The sequence below is a fragment of the Anguilla rostrata genome, chromosome 4 (assembly GCF_018555375.3).
Source record: "Anguilla rostrata isolate EN2019 chromosome 4, ASM1855537v3, whole genome shotgun sequence".
NCBI lineage: Eukaryota > Metazoa > Chordata > Actinopteri > Anguilliformes > Anguillidae > Anguilla > Anguilla rostrata.
The window spans coordinates 47112878-47131938 of NC_057936.1; the positions used below are offsets into that span (position 1 = coordinate 47112878).

The window sequence follows — 19061 nt, forward strand, 5'->3', positions numbered from 1 at the left end:
GTCAGCCAGGAGCATTCCAGCACTGTGATGCATGTTTACAGGGGCATTGTTTATCCCCCCCCCCCCCCAACCCCCATTAATTAAGCCCTGGCCTACATGGGCCTTCAGCTCTACCACTTCCAGCAGTTCTCAGTCAGTGGGTAAGCTCATTACAAACAATGTGGAGGCAGCTTTAATGTAGGACAACAGCTCAGGACAGGTCCTGTGGGAGTGCTGCTGTGGTATTTATACCAAGGCTTTCCCAGACACTTCACGCAGATGTGCCTATTTGCTGAGAGTGTAATGCCGCCTAGAGTCCATATGCTTCATCCTGCATGGCTGTTGTTTTCTTTTTTAGTGGAGTGCTGTGCTTCCTGTTGTTAGCACTGTGTTGGAGTGAAATGTATAAATAACACATTTGTACATTTAAACTAGTTTAGGCCTGAACGGTGCTTGATGTCTACACAAATAATGCATTTTGAACAAACCTATCCTGTTGTCCGGGGGGGAGGGGGGACAGCACCATCTGTCACAGAATTCTGCAGAAGTGCTTAGATACTGGAAAAGTGCAGTGCAGTAGGACAACCAAGACTGGCAGAGCTTTGAATTCACCTTTTGTCTGCCCAAAGTGCAAAGGCCTTATGGTGGAAGTGCCTGGTGCTGGCTGCTGTCAGGGGCCATTGCAGATGCAGAGCAACAGGAGGAACCATTTCTTTTTTTAAGTGACCACTGGGAATGACCAGTTTGGGAATCTGAAGAGTGACACGGTCCCTCAGGGGTTTCAGCGCCATCAGTGGGATGGGGTGAGCGTTGATTGATGTGGAAGTGCTGAACAATTGCGCACTGCTTTTTGGCAGAAAAGTGAGGCAACCCAAAGGACATTCGCTGGATAAGATTACAAGTGTAATGCAACTTTCCCACCCCTCTAGATCTCTGCTTTTTGTGAACTATAATGCATACAGCAAACTCTGAATGAAGCTCATTTACAACATGATGGCAAACTAATGCAGATCAAAACTTGAACACATGCAATGATGTTAATTGTGTAATAACAATACAAAATGTATCTTTGTTTAATGTTATTTTATTATTTTTTTACATAGGGAAACATTCATCTATTTACAAATATTAATTTTAGTGATATTATCTGCTTATACACAAACTATCTATTCATTTCTGAAACCCCCCTGGATTGTCACACGATCCTTGTTTTGGCAATTTACTGTTTCCACATTTTTCAGCTTTGTCACTTTATGAAACAAATTTAAATGTCAGGGCATACTGATAATGTTCACCCACAGCTGCAGCTAATTTATGTGACAGACAAGTTAAATCAAGGTAAATATTAAAACAATGCATCTTCAAAGTGCAAATATACCATGTCTGTGAGTTTATTTGCGAATTGTGTTGTTACACCAAGGTGCATGTAATCTGTAAATAATAAGGTACAGGTGTCTGTTTACATTCTGAAAAGAAAGGGTTTACCACAAAGTAATTAGCTTGGCTTACCTCCAGTTAAAAGTGTGGTAATAATGGCTTTATAATTGTTCTCAAGTGATTTACATGATTACATTTCTGGTGGCAAATAAAGTTATACCAATGCTTACTGTATCACAGTGCACAAAAATAGGTGAAATATGAGTCTATAGCTCAAAACTCACGATTAAAAAATTCATCTTGAAGCTAGACATTATCTTAGGCAAGTAATATCTTACAGTTCTGTTCCCACCAAGAAACCAACAAACATGATTTTAGATATTTGGGATACTATCACTTATCAATAAATAAAATAACAAGAAAGTAATAAAATAACAACATGGGATATAATGTGACAAAAGACTGGGCAATTTGGATTTTGTCTGAAGTCCCAAACTGGTCCTTACCTTATTGGAAACTGAATTCATAACCGTAGTTTAGTCATTTTTTCTACATGTTACCTCAGTTTAAATTTGATATCCCTTACCCTGAGACTACTTTGTGCTCAATTATCTGGATATGAATTAAGGCTGATTATTAAAATAAAACTGATTTCCGTTGTACCAGAGATAAACCCCAGCTTCAAATGATTTTTTGCAGTGCAAATCAATAAAAAACAGCAGTTTGTTTCATTAAAATTAAAATGTAAAATGTAAAAAAGAAACTATGAACACTGTGGTGCGAAAATAGATAATAGTGTCAAATGCTATTAAGAAATAATGGCTGTGCAAACACCTCTGGAGTTATACACACTCATTGTGACCCATCAGTTGTGCATTTTTTCAGGAAAATGGCAATGGACTTGATTCTTACAGTGGCGACTACACTTAACCTTGGCTGAAATGTAGTTCCAGTTGTACACTTCACTGACACCCATGCCCTTTTTTCTGTCTAGTTGACTCCATGTGTTTGCAGAAAGGTCTTCACTGTCTTTCCAGTGATGCTATGAAAAACTGATGTACCTTTTACCTGGTTGGGGACAGGGATATCCAGATTTACTCAAGCCAACAAAGGGTAACCTACTCCTCCTCAATCCACTGACATCTGCCGTCGTGCCTTTTCAAGGGATCCCAACAAACCTGACGTTAGAAACGCTGAGCATCAACAGCTCCACCCAGACAAGAGCCAGCTGCTGCACTCGAGAGCAGCCATTGTGTGTGTGCAGACTTCCAAGTGAAATATCAGGGAAATGTCCAGGGAACATTATGGTGACGTTGGGGGAAACACTGGCTCAAAATTCAGCCAGCACATTTTGTTTTTCTCTTGGCTCCATACTTCTCCACAGACTTCTGCTCCATAGTAGAGTGTCTGTTTTGGAACCTCTACCATTCACTGGAAGGGCAGTGAGTTGTGGTAAAACGCTTGCCTTTAATGAAGACCCATATTTAACCGTTTTTTTTTTTCAGGACAGACCAATGGCTCCTCTGTTTATTTGAGGTTTGAATTGAATGTAGTCCGTTTTCAGTAATGCTTTCCTCATTGGGGAAAAAAATGCCATAGATTCTGAGGAACTCTTAAAAACTCATATTGCGACCAATTACATACATTGTGATATATATGCTTATGCATATATGTAATGTGATACATTTTATATAATATATTCTTAACATAAGAGTAGCACAAATAACAATAAACATAATTCAAACAGTAAAAAACAGTCATAAATAAATAAAAAAATAATAGAATTTAGATCTACATCTATATTAATGAACTCGTGTCTGCATGCTTAAAGGAACACCCTTTTCAAACTTCCTTTTATACACACAAATATCACTCATTTTTGTTAAAATAATGACGTGGGACTGCTTGTCTATTTTACAGTATGTCCAAGAGGCTACTTCATTATATCCAAAAAAGACAGGTCAATACTGACCTTGAAAATTAGGAAGCACTTAAGAGACATGCACTTAAATCACACACACAGGTTCATCCATACACAAAAACACGCACACACACACCCACACACACACACACACACACAAAAATCGCCATACAAACATTCACCCATTACACGCACATAAATACAGACTGACAAACATCACCCCTGGTTTTCTGGGAGACCCTGATTTTTTCTGCACAAACTGTTTCCCTGTCTCTACCTGAGAGTTAGTACTGAGCCGGTCCACCACACCATGGATAGGACAGGATGAGTCACATGGTCTTCTTCAAGAACTGGGGGGGGTGAGTTAACCAAGCAAATGGGTGAGATTCTGTGACTGTGCCAGTGGAAGTCCATATTAATGAGCTGTGGAATACATTACACTAGCAGACAAAGCTCTGGACTCCATTTCCAATGAGTACCTCCGTGAAACAATCCGTGACATTTTACCTGTTGAGCTCATCCTTGAGCTGCACACAATTAATTGAACATAATAAAAGGCTTTACAGAGGGGCTCATAGGATATGAAGTCCCTAGCGAATCAGGTTGTTGAGAATGTTTAACCCACTTTGGTCTTCACCTCCCATCAGTCCCTTGTGCAAAAAGGTCATGTGGTGCTTTGCCTATCCTGGCCTGTCTGGGATATGGGCATCGCTGACCCAACCAAGAAGTCTCAAACACTTTTATTTTACCGGTAGAATTTAGCCACCGCACTTGCTACTGGAAAGACTTCGTTTGGAGGAAAAAAAGAAGAAACCATTTGCATTTCATTGTTAGATTTTTTTTTTTTTTAAACTCATATCGAGTCCCACCGATGATCAATAAATGTACAAATTCACTTACAACCCCCACCCCTCCCCCCAAAAAAACCCCATTTTACAAAACAGGTAGGAAGAATATGACCTAGAATATCCAGAATGTCTTTCTAAAAGTTGGAACCGATGGCAACACGAGTGTTAATACATTGTCTCTAGAAGTCGCGGTTGCAAACATTCACAATAACGAGCAGGTTATATGCATGACAAACAAACGGAAAAAAAACCCCCCACAAAGCAGCGGAGTCCTCCTTGTTCAGCGATCCATTCATTATTTATATTGAACCTCTCGCCTACGTGTTTGCGGTGTACTGCTGTTATTGACAGTTTTCGTTCTTCCACGCTAGGCCTCCCCTTTAAGGAGGATCCGTTTCGGCGTAATGGACTCTGTTCTCTGTAACGCTTGCACCTCCCCCAGACTGCGTTGCTACTAGCACTAAATCGCTAACGGACGAAAGCAAACAGAAGCACGAAGCTCTCGGTGAGGTAATGGATGCGGGGCGTGTTGGTGGATACCGTAGCTGCAGGCGTGTGACGAGCTTCTCTCCCTCCCCTCCCCGTCCGCAGAGCTGCGGCAGGTGACAGTGACAGTTACGGCTCAGGCGCGGAGGCGCGACTCCGAGCGCCGCCAGCAGCTTGGGCGCGTTTCCGGGTTGTTTACACGTCGCTCTCTCCGGGGAAACGTCGAGATCGTCGAGACAACAGGAGAGGGGACAGGAGGACCGGTGTGTTTCCCCTCTTTGTCCCGTCTAATGGTCTAATTCCTACTCAGACGACTGTGTGGAGTTTTTCTGCGTCATATGGCCAGGGTTTGCCTACCTCAACGGTTCAAACATAAAGGTTGACTAATGGGCAGAAACACTTTACAGTAATGCTGGGTGGCTATGATACATTAGTTCGTGAGGCTAAGCCGTTTATTATTAGTGGGAAACGATTTAAACAAGGGGTCACAAAAATATTTCAAGGGAGTTGGCAGAGAAGCTACATCACAGGTGTGAACTGAAACGTTCTAATCGGCATGACGACGTTCTAATCTGAGGGGAGAAGGGGGCGGAGAGAAAGAAATGAAATATAACCGAAATATAATAGACATAGTGGTAATCCTGCCCACCGTCTGATCGATGGAAACAAAGGGAGGGATTATATTACAAAGCGCCCTGCCCTTGCCCTTCAGCGTGATTAACTGTGTGTGCCTGCTTGTGTGCGCGTGTGTGTTTGTGTATGTGTGTGTGCGTGTGCATATATATATATATATATATATATATGCGCGCGCGTGTGTCTGCTTGTGTAACTGAGCGTGCGCGTGTTTGCGGTGTGACTCTGGGACTCATAGCCTGGTCTGGGCCTCGGGGATATAGATCTCGATGCTGTCTGCGCTCTCTGTGGCCGAGTTCTGCCGCACCGACGCCGCCCGCTTGGCGGCCATCAGGCGTTTCCGCGCCTCCATGCGCTGCCTCTCCGTGCTCTCCAGGGACCTATCTCTGGCCAGGGGGGGGTGGCCTTTCGGGGGTTTCTTTGGCACAGGAGGAGGCATCCGTCTCTCCTGAACAGGGACGACAAACAGTCAAGTTAGCCAGCGGGAGGCGGCCAGGTTCAGACAGCACCTGCACACCTGCAAGGTTAGCGCTAAAGACAACGGCGGTCGAGAGCGTGGGGGGTAAGCGCGGGCAGCGAGGGCAGGCCCCACGGTGAGTGCCAGATGGAATGACTTCGCAAAACCAGCTCACTGTCAACAAAACAAAAGTAAAATGGAAAAACCATGTCAGGAAATCAGGATTAAAAGACGAATAAAACGTACATAAATAAAGTTAAAAAAAATAAAAAAAAACATTCAGCTTTTGTGATTCCAAGGCCATGACGCACAACTGCATCTCTCCATGCAACACTTATAAAATAAACAATTGAAACCAAACTGATGCACGGATAAATAATGAAATAACGAATAATGAATTTAGAAAAAGGAAAACAACATGCAAAGCACAAAAGCTGTGTTTTTTTTTTCCTGCACACACAAAGCATATGAAAACCTAAGGGGAGACCCTGTATTGCGTAACAGAAACATTACGAAAAGCCATTCAAATCTTATTACTTCCATGCATAGGTTTAAGTGTTAAGTCCTATCCATCATGCATGTAAAAACCTTAAACTACTGTGTTCCAAGCACTGAAGATACTGTGCTCCAAGCACTGTGAGCTGACGGTGAGGCCCAGGCTCCAGTGAGGGTCAGCATAGGGGCTCTCTCAGCCACAACGTGCTGTTTTACCTTCCTCTCCGGTATCTCCAGGGGTCTCCAGTTGTTGGCTTTGAGCTGGTGAAGCTCATCGAACTTGAGGCTGATGTTCTCGATGGACAGCTGCAGCATGTCCCAGAAGCCGGCCAGGTCCTGAGAGATGGGCCGGGGGTGGGCGTTGGGGTTCTGGAACAGGCAGAGGGAGGGAGGGAGGAGCTGTCAGTCAAAGGCCGAGTGATGGATGTTTGGGGGAGGGGACACACCGGGGCCGCCCACCTACCAGGTTCTCCTCACACAGCTCCCGGAACTGCTGGAACTTCTGCGACATCAGCAGCTGAGCACTGCCCACAGCACTGCGGATCTTCCCCAGGACTGCAAGATAACACACACACAGGCACGCACGCACATGCACACACACACACACACACAAGCACACGCACAAAGGCACGCACGCACACACCCACACGCACACACACACACGCACACAGGGTCAGATACAAAAACAGCATCCACTTCTAAGGGAGTTTTTTGCATGCATTCTTCACATACCTTCCGTTAAAAAATGCCCATGAAAGCCACCACACTTAAGAAATCCTGTGGATTCCTGATGAACAGTCTGACTAAAAATAGTTTGGGAATGGGAACCAAAGCAGCAACCGGCTAAATGTGTTTAGCCAACAGAGAGAAAACAGCAGGACTGCATTAGGCCCTAGGAGCTGTTAGATACCACGCCACTGATGCTGAAGCAGGGGCTGAAACCACTTTGCACTTCTCCTTCTCCAAACTAAACCTAAGCAGAGCTGCTAAGTGCCGGTAGCAGGAGCTTTTACTGTATATGTCCTTTCCTTTGAGGACTGAATAGGATGGCTTAGTGGCCTGCATAATGACACTGCATGAGACCTCTCCAAAACGGTCAGGCAGGGGGATCTGGAGATATTCTACAATATTAATTATCTATTAATTATAGCCAGAAATCAAGCTTTCAAAGGATTTCATGTGTCCAAATCATCATGTCACCAAATCACCATTCTTGACCACTTTGGTAATATATACATTTTTTATATTACTAGCTAAGCTAACCCTACACCCATCACTCGAAGGCTGATTTGGCTGTGTAACTGATCTACATACCGCACCATGCTAATAAGGCCAATTATAAAAAGCAGAAACACTACCAGAAACTCTTGTTTTCTGGCCCGTAAGTGCAGCAAGCTTGAGAAATCACTAAACCTTCACTCCTTTCCGCTGCTGAAGAGCATACAGCGGCGTATGTGGCTCATATTGAAATAGAAAACCAACTGAGCCTTGTCATCCCAGCTCAGCCAGCCTGTAAGCTCCAGCAGGGCTCCACTGGAAGTATGACAGTACTGGGGGGGGGGGGGGGGGTGTTCTGATGTAACCCCACCACCATCTGGGAGTATCGTGTTTCATCATCGGGTTGATTACTCACCAACGAATGAAATTCCACTGTGCCTGTTCTCAGTAGTGTAGGTGGTGTGTTATTACTGTTCACTCCTCTACTGACATTTAGTGTTTAATCTGCCCACCGTCCAATCAGTGTGTATATCTGCCACCTGCACTGCACAGAGATCTGTAGTAGCTCCTCCTCCGTCCCCCTCAGCCTCTGACTCAGGTCTTAGAATGCTTCCATTGTATAAAATATAGGTGAAAAACAAGCAATCCTCTACCTGTTTATAAGGTACATACTTATACAGTAAATAACTGAAGCCAGCTTCCAGACTCTTTCCAAGATGAAGTGAGCGTGGAACAGGAAGAGCTCTCACTGGGTGAAAGGTGAAAATGCTCTATATGGCATGTCCTGGCATCAAGTATTTGTACTGCAAGGACATTCGCAGCATTTACTTTCATTTTACCCAACAGCGAAAGAAAACAAAACGAGTTCCACCGAAGCTGCATTCAGTTGTGCCCAGTGCCGGAATGCAGTCTTTCTCTGGGACAGAAACAAGCTCGGTGTGCTTATTTTTCTCTGGAAATTGGGCTGCGCGTAGCACCAGAGAAGTGTCTGAACAGGCTGTGTGAATCTGACTGCAGCAGGGTGGAAGGGCTTGTTAGGAAGAGTTTCATAATGGAAAACAGCGCTGGCTTTCCTCCGGAGACCGCTGCATATCCAGAGGACAGATGTGGGCCTCACTTGACCAACTCCCCATTGATAAAAATGCTTGGTATGCCTGCTGAACTGCGCAGATGAGATAGCCAAACAACCGGGCATTGTGGGGCTTCTGTGGGAGCAGCAGGGATCCCAGGCCTGCGCGTCAGCTTGCACGCACCTCTCTGTGTGACTGTGTGGAGAAGAGGAGCGACAACTGCAGACTATCGCCTCAGAGCTAACTCCCCCGATAAACATTGCCGACATTCATTTCCCGCGCTTCCTGCGCTATCCCACAACCGTTACACGCGCTAAAAAGTGAAACCTGTACAAAGGCGAAATCGGTTTTGGCCATTTGGCTTTTAGGCAAGTGGCTTTTTTTTGGACGTTTCACGTGCGGCCGGACGGCAGTTTAGGCGGTGGCGGTTTTGGCGGGCGCTTACTCTCGTCCGGCAGGTCGTTCTCCATCTCGTCCTGCTCCATCTGGCGACACCAGCCCTCCATGCGGTCGGTCTCGGCCTGCAGCAGCTTCAGGAACCAGCGGCCGTCCCGCTGGCACACGGACCGCTGCACCACCTCCATGGGGTCCTCCGTCACGCTGTCGATCCAGGGGTCGGGCGGGGGCAGTATGGAGGGGTCGAAGCCCACGTCGCCGTAGTCGTCGTCCGCGGCGCAGGCGTGGTAGTGGTTGCCGGAGCCCTGGATGCTGACGGTGGAGGTGCAGGCGTCCCGGGAGTACTGGCGGGACAGGGGGCCCGAGGACGGCAGCTCCATGTCGGGCGAGTCCGCCGGCCCGTCCAGCACCTCCAGGGTGTCCAGGTCTGCCTGCACGGCCGCAGTCACGCTGTTGGAGCGGGTGAACCTGCGGTAGCTGAACACCAGGGGAACATGTCAGCATCCCGCAGCATTAAGACTAAAAGCAAGGGAATGCTGTCTATGACACAACATAGGGTCGACAGTGCTGCCTTGCGTTGCACTCTACAGCTCATCATAACCAGGGCTGGCCACAAATCATTGGTCCCATTTGTTTTAAAAGAGGAATTCTCAAGATTGAAACTGAAATTCAGGTTAAGTACCTTACTCAAGGACACAATGGCAGCGCTCTACCTTGGAACTAAACCCACAACATCAGCGTTGCAAAGGCAGTTCCCAAAACATTATGCAACGATATTTAAATAAGCAACAGACCATTCATTAGGAAAGTAAAACTCTACAGGCTTTAACTGACATATTCTGTGCTATGGAAGTACTATACTACTCTGACAGATGAGTACATGTGTGTTAGACATGAAAAGCAGTAAAGATCCAACAGGCGTCTGTTTCTTGTTAAGAACCGCTCTTGGGGATGTGACCCTTCAATTCCAGGCTTGCTTTGTGTCCCACTGATCTATGTATATGTGAATATGGAGAGGTGGACTACTACAATCAAATTCAAACTGCATTGCCTCTGATGATCTGAAAATGTAAAATTTGTATTGTTTTTGATAAATATTGCCCCAGGCTTTGCAGTGTGGGTGGGTAAAAACAAAAACGAAATGAGGTAATGCAGTAATGAGGTCTCGAGTACACACTGAGCACACGTTCATGAAAGGAACATTCTGCCTGGATGGCAAGCAAGAAACACCTCTCAGGTTCCACAGCAGGCTTGGCCTGTTCCCCTGGAAAACGTGCCAGCACATGGCATATGAGAGCGAGAGAGAGAGAGAGAGAGAGAGAGAGAGCAGTTACTCCTTTGTGACCACAATGCTGGGTCAAGCTGTCTTCCTTGGAGAGCACTTTGCAATTCCACACAGCCTCCCCTACTCATTCACTGCTCAGACCTCAACTCAACACACAGCCTCCCCTACTCACTCACTGCTCAGACCTCAACTCAACACACAGCCTCCCCTACTCACTCACTGCTCAGACCTCAACACACTGCCTCCCCTACTCACTCACTGCTCAGACCTCAACACACACCGCCCCTACTCACTCACTGCTCAGACCTCAACTCAACACATAGACTCCCCTACTCACTCACTGCTCAGACCTCAACTCAACACATAGACTCCCCTACTCACTCCCTGCTCATACCTCAACACACAGCCTCCCCTACTTACTCACTGCTCAGACCTCAACACACATGCTCCCTACTCCTGCTCAGACCTCAACACACAGCCTCCCCTACTCACTCACTGCTCAGACCTCAACTCAACACACAGCCTCCCCTACTCACTCACTGCTCAGACCTCAACTCAACACACAGCCTCCCCTACTCACTCACTGCTCAGACCTCAACTCAACACACAGCCTCCCCTACTCACTCACTGCTCAGACCTCAACACACTGCCTCCCCTACTCACTCACTGCTCAGACCTCAACTCAACACAGCCTCCCCTACTTACTCACTGCTTAGACCTCAACTCAACACATAGCCTCCCCAACTCACTCACTGCTCAGACCTCAGCTCAACCTCACTACTCCAATTGTTCTCTCCCACAAGATCACACAGTGAGAGCCTGCAGTTAAAGAGTAACTCACCCAAGCAGGTGGCTGCCGTAACTGCCTGGCCTTAATCATTCTGGCCTGTTTTTTTTTTTTTTTTTTTAACAGCTTCAGAACAACTTCCTGCCTAGAACTGGGAAGGCAAGGCCACTCACTGCACGGACAAACAGGCTTCTGAAGACTCCGGGAACCGGTCCCTTACTCTAAATACAGTCAGGAGCCAATCAAATGGGACCCTTAATCACCCAAGGAAATAATCACTGAATTAGCAGACACATAAGCAGGTAAAAGTAAATGTCTTTCTTGCGCTTAATTGTGTGCCCACTGCCGTGCTTAGCATGGTGCTTTACTACTCTAATGTCTCGCTTACTATTCTGTACCCATGCCCCTGCTCTCACATGCCCTGTGATGAGCACTTTTTGCATCACGCAACGGGATTTCTCTGGATACGTGCGTCTAACAAATGAATAAGAATAACAAGGAAGTGAAAAACACGAACCCCGCTAACTACAAAGGTACTGCTGAGCCGCCGGCCTCGTCTTGCTTTGTTTTCCTATTGCACTTCAAGAGTGAATTCCTACTGCGTAGGCGTCTGACAGCGGTGTTTCACTTTTGATATGAAGTTATGTTGTCCTGTTGTTCTTCGTATACGACAAGGCCGTGTATTTATAGTCAGCGAGAGCTCCTGTTGAAAACCCTGTGTGATATTACTGCTGGCAGGGTCAGACATAAAGGACAGCTTTATACCACAAAAATGGAAGAGAATAAAATAAAAAATAATTTAAAAAAAACACAGACAAGGTAACAAAACAACGACTACAGAGTGCAAGAGCCTACGTGTTTTTAGGAGTACACATGCTAGCGTTTGTCTTCTCGTAAGCAGACACTATTACCCAGGTCCCAGCGGCATCATTTTAAGACAGTTTTAGACACACAGATTTGCAGTAACTAAGACATTAAACCACTGCAGCTCGCTTCTGGGCAGCTGCGTGGGCGAGGAACTGCACGATTAAAGCATATTCTGTGCCTTGATGACACCAGTGTCAGCTGGATACCGTGACAACCCTAAATCCAGCCCCTGGCCACAGTGGGTCCACCCACCACAGACTAATTTACATTCTGCAATACCTCACACAGTTAGCCTTGCCTGCAGCTTAAGGCTGAAAAGCAAGTAATGCTTTTGTGAGGGAAAATTGGGACATCATTAGAGACTTTGTGCCTGTTTTAAAGACCATCGTAATATACCGGTTTCTCAAAGACACTTATGGATATAAAATATGGAGTGGATGTGACATTTACTTTCATGTCATAAAAGCCAGAAAACTGCAAGCGAAGAATTTATATAGAAGACAGGTGTCGTGCATACAGTATTTTGTTCCTGCAGAACTTAAATGAAGGCAAGCCCCTGCATCGCCGAAATGAACTGTCACAACTCTGACAGACTCTGTCCAACGTTCAGCCTTTCATCTCGATGTTGTTATCACAATAATGCCACATTCCTGTGGGACACTGGCACACTGACCCGACATTTGAACAGTAGCCCAGTGCTGAATGTTTTGATAGCGGCTGGAACAGAAACTGAATATTTTCTTAAAGGCACACTGCACCGTAACAACCACCTGGCAAAAGCCGAAGTGCGGTAGCCCAGTACACCACAGGGTAGTGAAGCAGGTTTTCAACTGTTTGGGGATCACAGAAAAAAAAACTGTCCCGTCAAGTAAACAACAGGGTTGCTAGGATACCTCAGGCATTGTGAATGGCTATAAACATTCAGTCAGGGCAAAGTCATGATGTCCACATTATGAGATTGCTTAATTGTTTAGTATTTTCTGATCAAGTCACAGTGACTGAACAGCAAAAGAGTGAAATGGGTTGTAATTAAGTGTACTGCCTTTGCCTCATTAAAAAAATACCACAGGGGAAGTAATGGATGGAAAAGAAATGAAATGCAGGAACTTTAGTGCCAAAGTGTACATCTGATATATGTACTCAAAAGTCCAACCTTTTTGACTTCCAATTGAGTTGAGATCTGAGTGCATGGCCCATTGTTGCCATGGAGCTGGTAAAGAAGCTTGGCTTTCCCAATGTTTGTTGGATCAAAAGGCACACACAAACCTGACTGCAGACACCGCTGGTGTTTAACCAGAATGAACAGCTATATATCAAACCGCGTAATACTGACAAGCAAAGCACGCTCAACCTGATGCTGGTGTTTGCTTGGGTTTGTTAGAAGATGTGAGGTGCGTTAAAATTTCCTTTGCCCCACTCTTGTATGTTACAATAGCAGCACCCCAACATTTCATGTCCAAGCATTCCCTGTGTGGTTGGTGGTGAAATCTCTGGATCATTCTGAAATCTAATTTAGTGGACAATTATGGCAATTAAATGATACAATGAGCATATATAGCTTGGATTGGAAGTAAATTATATAGTTAAATGTCTCCCGAGAAAAATGTTAAAAGGAAAATTTAGAAAGTAAAAAGTATAAAAGAAACGTGAATATGTGTAGTAAGAAAATTATTCAAAGCAACGTGCAGGATATTCATTTTTAATTTAATGTTAGACCTATCATTAGAATTCAAAAAAATGTTTTATTGCATTCTCTACCAAAGAACTACTTGCCAACAGCAGACACCCCCACCACCATGCAGCACCTTCCCTTCCCATAGTGCACTGAACACAACCGTCCCCACAATTCAGCTCAAACAAAGGAATAATGGACCACATATTTCAATCATTTAAGAAAATCAGAACCAGCAGGATGCTGGAACAGCAGCCACTCTACATCTGCAGCCCAGAATAAAAAGGGTGTTCCTGGGACAGTAATTGCAAACGGCACTGCTGCTGTGTGTGGTCGCCACATACGATTTTCCAAGGAATGCCCCGGCGGTCTGGTCCTGGGACGGAGCGCCATTTGGGGTTCCTGTGACAGGGGGGACCAGGGGGTCAAACCCCTTCGGAACAGGGCTACGACGGCGTCCAACCTCCCAGGATTCTTCGCTGGTCGTTTGGCTACGCTGGGATTTACGGGCCGCCGCGCCGCGGGAGAGCGGAGCTCTCTCACCGTCTGGGAATCTCCCGCCAGCGAGCTCTGCCGCGACCTCCGAGAAGCCGGGCCGCTCCCCCCCGCACGCCAGCGCGGCTCTGCACGAGCTCCTGACTCACTGACAGGCCTGAGCCCACCCCCCCCCCCCCCCAGCTCGTGAGCCAGCTCCTGGCTACGGAGCAGAGAGGAGCAGACGGGAGGGAGAGAGCAGGAGGAGAAGGCGACTGAGAGCTCACACCGCTGCCGCGTCGCTGTTAATGAGCAACGGACTCGTTAGCCATTAGCACCGAGCTGGAAGCGTCTTCGACAGATCGTGGCTGTGTTAATATTTACCCTGGCAGCCGATGGGAGCCGTGGGTTCCTGCTAGGGCGCTACAGATCACCCAGGGCTGCTCCCTCAGCCCTATCAGCCTCACCTCACCCCCTGAGGTTTATCACATATCAGACAGGACCGTGAGGCTTAAACGTTTAAACTTCTGTGATGAACTCGGTGGAAAACGACAGGATTTTTTAAAAAAATTGTAATTGTCATTTTTTATCACCAGGTTGACACAAAAGTAACAATGGTAAAAAAAAGAAACAAACAAGCACTTTGGGAGCCTCAAACAAAATGTAATGACAACCTTCTTTTAATAATTTACGATGGGAGACAACTCATTACACAACTCAGTGAACAGGCCTCGTTACGGTGGCCCAACACTCCCTTTAAAGGAAGTGACTATTCCCGTTTCTAGGTCAATTGCCCGTTCTGTTTGGTTAGGACGCTGAAGTGACACAGTCAAGATGGCGCGGCTGATTGTGTCTCCGCAATTGTGTTCCATTGTCAAGGCAGATGGGGGTGTGTTTAACCACAACTGTGAGTCGCGATTTAAAAAAAAAGAAAAAAAAAAAAAGCTACATAGAAACCCACTGCCTTCATCCCACTGGCCCGGTGCAGCCTGAGCCACACGAACACTGATGCAGGGAACAGATGGCCTCCCCTGACAGCTGTCATCGAGCCCCCTGGTTGGTCTACTGACCGCTGCCCCTCACTCCCCACAGTGCTGACGTCACCCGCGGCACCAGCCTGCAGTCCCTGGCTCTCCCGTTACACACGCAAACACGTCCGCTCTGCCTCTCCCACATCCCGCCCTCCCTCCCGCACGCTTCCCCTGCCTCACGCCCCACTCTCTCTCTCTCTCTTTCCTCCTCCCTCTCTTTCTCTCACTCCTCAACCCTCCTTCTCTTTCTTTCTCTCCTCAAACCCTCTCTCTCTCCATTCCTGTTTCAGATTACACTCTCTCCCGGCCTCTCAGCGTCTATCAACCCCGCACACACGCACTGCGTTACAGAATCCATATGCCGCCGCTGCCTTGCCTGCATTTCAAACGCAAATCACCGGCCTTCCCGTGACAGCACGATGACCGGGTGACTGGAAACCCACCCCCGCCAAATCATTTAACGCGTCATTTTCACCAGATCTCAGAGGCGTGATTTGCTCCTGTCCTCAACTGTCCGTCACTTTCAGAGTCTGTGCACTCCAGGCTTTATCCTGGATGCCGCATCCTCTAAATGAGATATCTAATCTAACAGGAGTCAGAGCCGCGGAGTGCATCCTACGAAGGCTCATGTTTATAAACGAGCTGCAGTGCTTTGCTTGTGTTGCCGAATCGCGCATTTGACCTTCCAGCTGATGAACGGCGAATGAAGAGCCGTCGAGACCGCAAGAAGTGCACAAAATGCACTTACCACCTCTCGTCCTCCACCTGGATCCCCACCGACTGGAACTTGGAGTGCTCCTCCAGGGCCAGGGCATCCTCAGGCCCATCCACCTGGAGAGGGAGAGGCCACACGAGAGTCCTTTAGCATCTTCTTAAATCACGTGGGACCAGCAGGGATCAGTTTCATATCAAGTCAGTCTATTCAGGGAGCAAACTGAAATTCAGCTAATTCGTGGCAAAGTCTTCACATAACATTATGGGAATTCATCAATTAATGAACTGATTTTCAGTTGGAATTCAATTATCTTAACACTCCCAATAGAAAAACAACAGTAACAACAACATTAATACGAGGAAGGAGGAAGTGCATATATAGAGGTTGAGTAAAGTTGACTCATTGTCTTGAAGGTCACTCATAACATGTAATTTGGCTGCGCATGAGGAAGGGTGATTCATTACTACACAATCAAACGCTTTCTTGCCATGGCCCAAACGCTCGCAAAGGTCAACATCACGACCGACGGCTTAAACATTTACAAATAACAGACCTACCGCTCCGGCGGGAGCTCTGGGATGACATCAGAAGGCAAAGTTCGTTTCGTTCCCGACGCATCGTCGCGCGCGCGAGAGCCGCAGACAGACCCCGCCCTCGCGGGCCGGCCGCTCACCTGTATGCCGATGGACAGGCACTTCCGCAAGGCGTCCCTCTTGCTGTCCTCGGCGATCTGCGCGATGGCGGACGTGGTGGCGGTGATGGTGATGGTGCTGTTGCTGACGTGCTGGCTGGCGGGGCCGTGCACCTGCGCGTTGGCGGCCTCGATGGCGGCCGTCAGGGCCTTCATGCTGTCGATGCTCTCGGTGGAGTTGCTGAGGCCCGACTGGCTGGTCATGTCGCTGCGCGGGCCCTGGCCGTCCATGTAGGCGTCCTGGGCCGACTCGGTGCTGCTCTGGGCTGTGATGGAGATGAAAGGTTTGGTGGTGGTGCGGGGGGGCACCGGGGGCGGGGTCTTCTTGTAGGTGGTGATGCATGACGACACTGCGGGACACAAAAACGTGGCGCATGAGCCCAGGAGGGACGCGAACGAGACGGGCGAAGCGCGGTGAGCGGGACACACACAGACGGCGTTTGCGCACGCACACACACACACACGGACAGGAGAATGCCCAGACACGGACGGGGGGGAGACAGGGGGGGGCCCTCGCTCCGACGGCACAGATGGAGATGGGAAGTCCACCTGAAAGCTTGACGCTAGGCAGCCTGTAATTATTTCCTGCTTTAAAAAATGCGCCCACGCGGGGTGCGAAAGCGACATCCGTCGAAACGGGAGGAGGGGGGTGGGGAACGCGCGCGGGCTGCGACTAGTTCCCGCTCGAACGCGACGGGGTTCCCTGCTGACTGCCTGCGTAACTGCGTGGGAGCCTCACGCCCCAGCGCAGCGGCCCCGACGCAGCGGCACTTCCTCCGACGCGTCTAATGTATAATCAGAGCGGCCCGGTGGGGCTACATTTAGCGCCGCGAGGAGATGCTGAACTGTGTAATCACAATCTGGGCGATGGAGCCCGGGACAAATGAGACAGGCCACTGAAGTGCATCACATATGTCGTGTCTTAATGAGCTTACGCCACACAGTTTAATTAGGCTGTTTATGATCGCCGGCAAAAGATAGACAGTCTTGTTTGTGCATTTAATTGGAGGACAAATGTGACTGATATCTCCTCTCAGATCTCTTAGAAGCCACATTCTCTCACAAATGGATCGGGCAGATCTGTGAGTTACACAATAGTCTGCAACTCGCCGCCAGTTAGACACTGAAAGCTAATTTAACAGACTGTGAAGTGGCACTTAACAAGACAATATAAATATAAAGGAAGTGTTGATATTATTACATATTTAGAATGCGTATGCCTGTCATTTTGCCAACAGCAGCTGCAAAGTGCTCAGTGCAAAGCTTGTCAGAGCCTCAAGTGTCATTTTGTCTGCTGCTGAGTATGACAGTGCGCATGGAGCCTATGCCTAGTGATCACTGCTTTCATATCTGCGTGTGGGTGTGTGTGCGTGCGTGCGCGTGTGTGTGTGCAGGCATGTTTGTGTGTGTTCGTGAGTGAGAGAAAGATTTTTTTTTTATGTATACAAAATTTAGTAATTCAATTATAGAATTTAATAGGGTTGAATCTGTTTTTATTAGCGGTGTAATTATTTTGTTTATTATTTCTTCGTCACATTCGTTTTGCTGCCACTGTGTAGGGTCAAGTCAGTAAAGCACCTTAGAACTGGAAATGAAAAATGGAGAGAGAGAAAGACAGAGACATTGAGAGAGAGAGAGCGAGTGTGTGTGTGTGTGTGTGTGTGTGTGCGTGTGTGCTTGTGTGTGTGTGTGAGTGTGTGTGCGTGCACGCAGACAGTGCCGCTGCCACATGAAGGCTGTACAGTGGCCAGCTGCGCACTCTACGCCCTCATTTCCTGGTCCATGGAGCAGATACTCAGCTGTAGGGGCAGGCCTACACAGGCCTGGCATTCACAAGCACCAAAAGAACTGTCAGGAAAAGCCACCCCCTGTCTGTCTGTCTCTCTCTCTCTCTCTTTCTCACTCTCCCCTCTTTGATTCACTCTGCCTCTATACATCTCTCTCTGTTTCTCTTGCCCTCTCTTTCTCTTGATTCTGTTCCTATCTGTCTCTCTGTGCCCCTCAATGCTTCCTCCTGTCCTGTTTCACATTACAAAACAGAACGTAGGTTTGGAATACCCTGGCAATTCTGAATCAACTTTACAGTACAAGTCACAGGGAAGAATAATCTCTCACACACACATGCACATGCACACGCACCTGCATACACACACACACACTCATGCACACAAACACACACACACATGCACACACACACACACACACACACTCACGCACACACACACACACACTCATGCACACACACACAAACACACACATACACACACACGCACACGCACGCACACATGCACAAACACACACACCCACGCACACACATGCGCACACACACACACACACACACACACACACACACACAATGCGCACGTCAAACAAAACAAGTCACAGCTCTGATTTCCATTCTAAAAGTAGGTCACTTCATGAATCCAGTAACTAGGACAGTGAATTTTCAGAACCCCTTTAATCCATAAAGTAGCAAACACGCCGAACCACAGTAAGACTCTCTACGAAGCACACTGCCTCCCACAGCCAAGTAAACTTACACCGCAGCAAGAAAGCCAGGCCGTTTATGTGGGCCCTGTCGCTGCTCTGACAAGTAAAACTGATCTACGTGCAGACTTTGCCAGTACAGATGGACTGTGAAAAACAAACACATTACCCG

At 47.4% G+C, this 19061-nt stretch overlaps 1 protein-coding gene across 6 annotated transcripts in view; it reads right to left on the reverse strand.

Annotated features, from left to right (window-relative positions):
* Positions 1-1047: 1047 nt before the first annotated feature.
* dlgap1b (discs, large (Drosophila) homolog-associated protein 1b) overlaps positions 1048-19061 on the reverse strand; it is a 137554-nt gene continuing 119540 nt past the window's right edge. For 4 of the 6 annotated variants that reach the window (XM_064332811.1, XM_064332812.1, XM_064332807.1 and 1 more), the window contains 6 exons: positions 16385-16752; positions 15745-15827; positions 8930-9357; positions 6660-6751; positions 6413-6565; positions 1048-5692 (listed from right to left, as the gene is read on the reverse strand). In XM_064332811.1, the coding sequence (XP_064188881.1) occupies positions 5477-5692; positions 6413-6565; positions 6660-6751; positions 8930-9357; positions 15745-15827; positions 16385-16752 (1340 nt within the window). In that variant the 3' untranslated portion in view covers positions 1048-5476. Of the gene's footprint in view, positions 5876-6412; positions 6566-6659; positions 6752-8929; positions 9358-15744; positions 15828-16384; positions 16753-19061 lie in introns of all 6 variants that reach the window. The other 2 variants (XM_064332810.1, XM_064332813.1) reach the window with 2 other exon arrangements.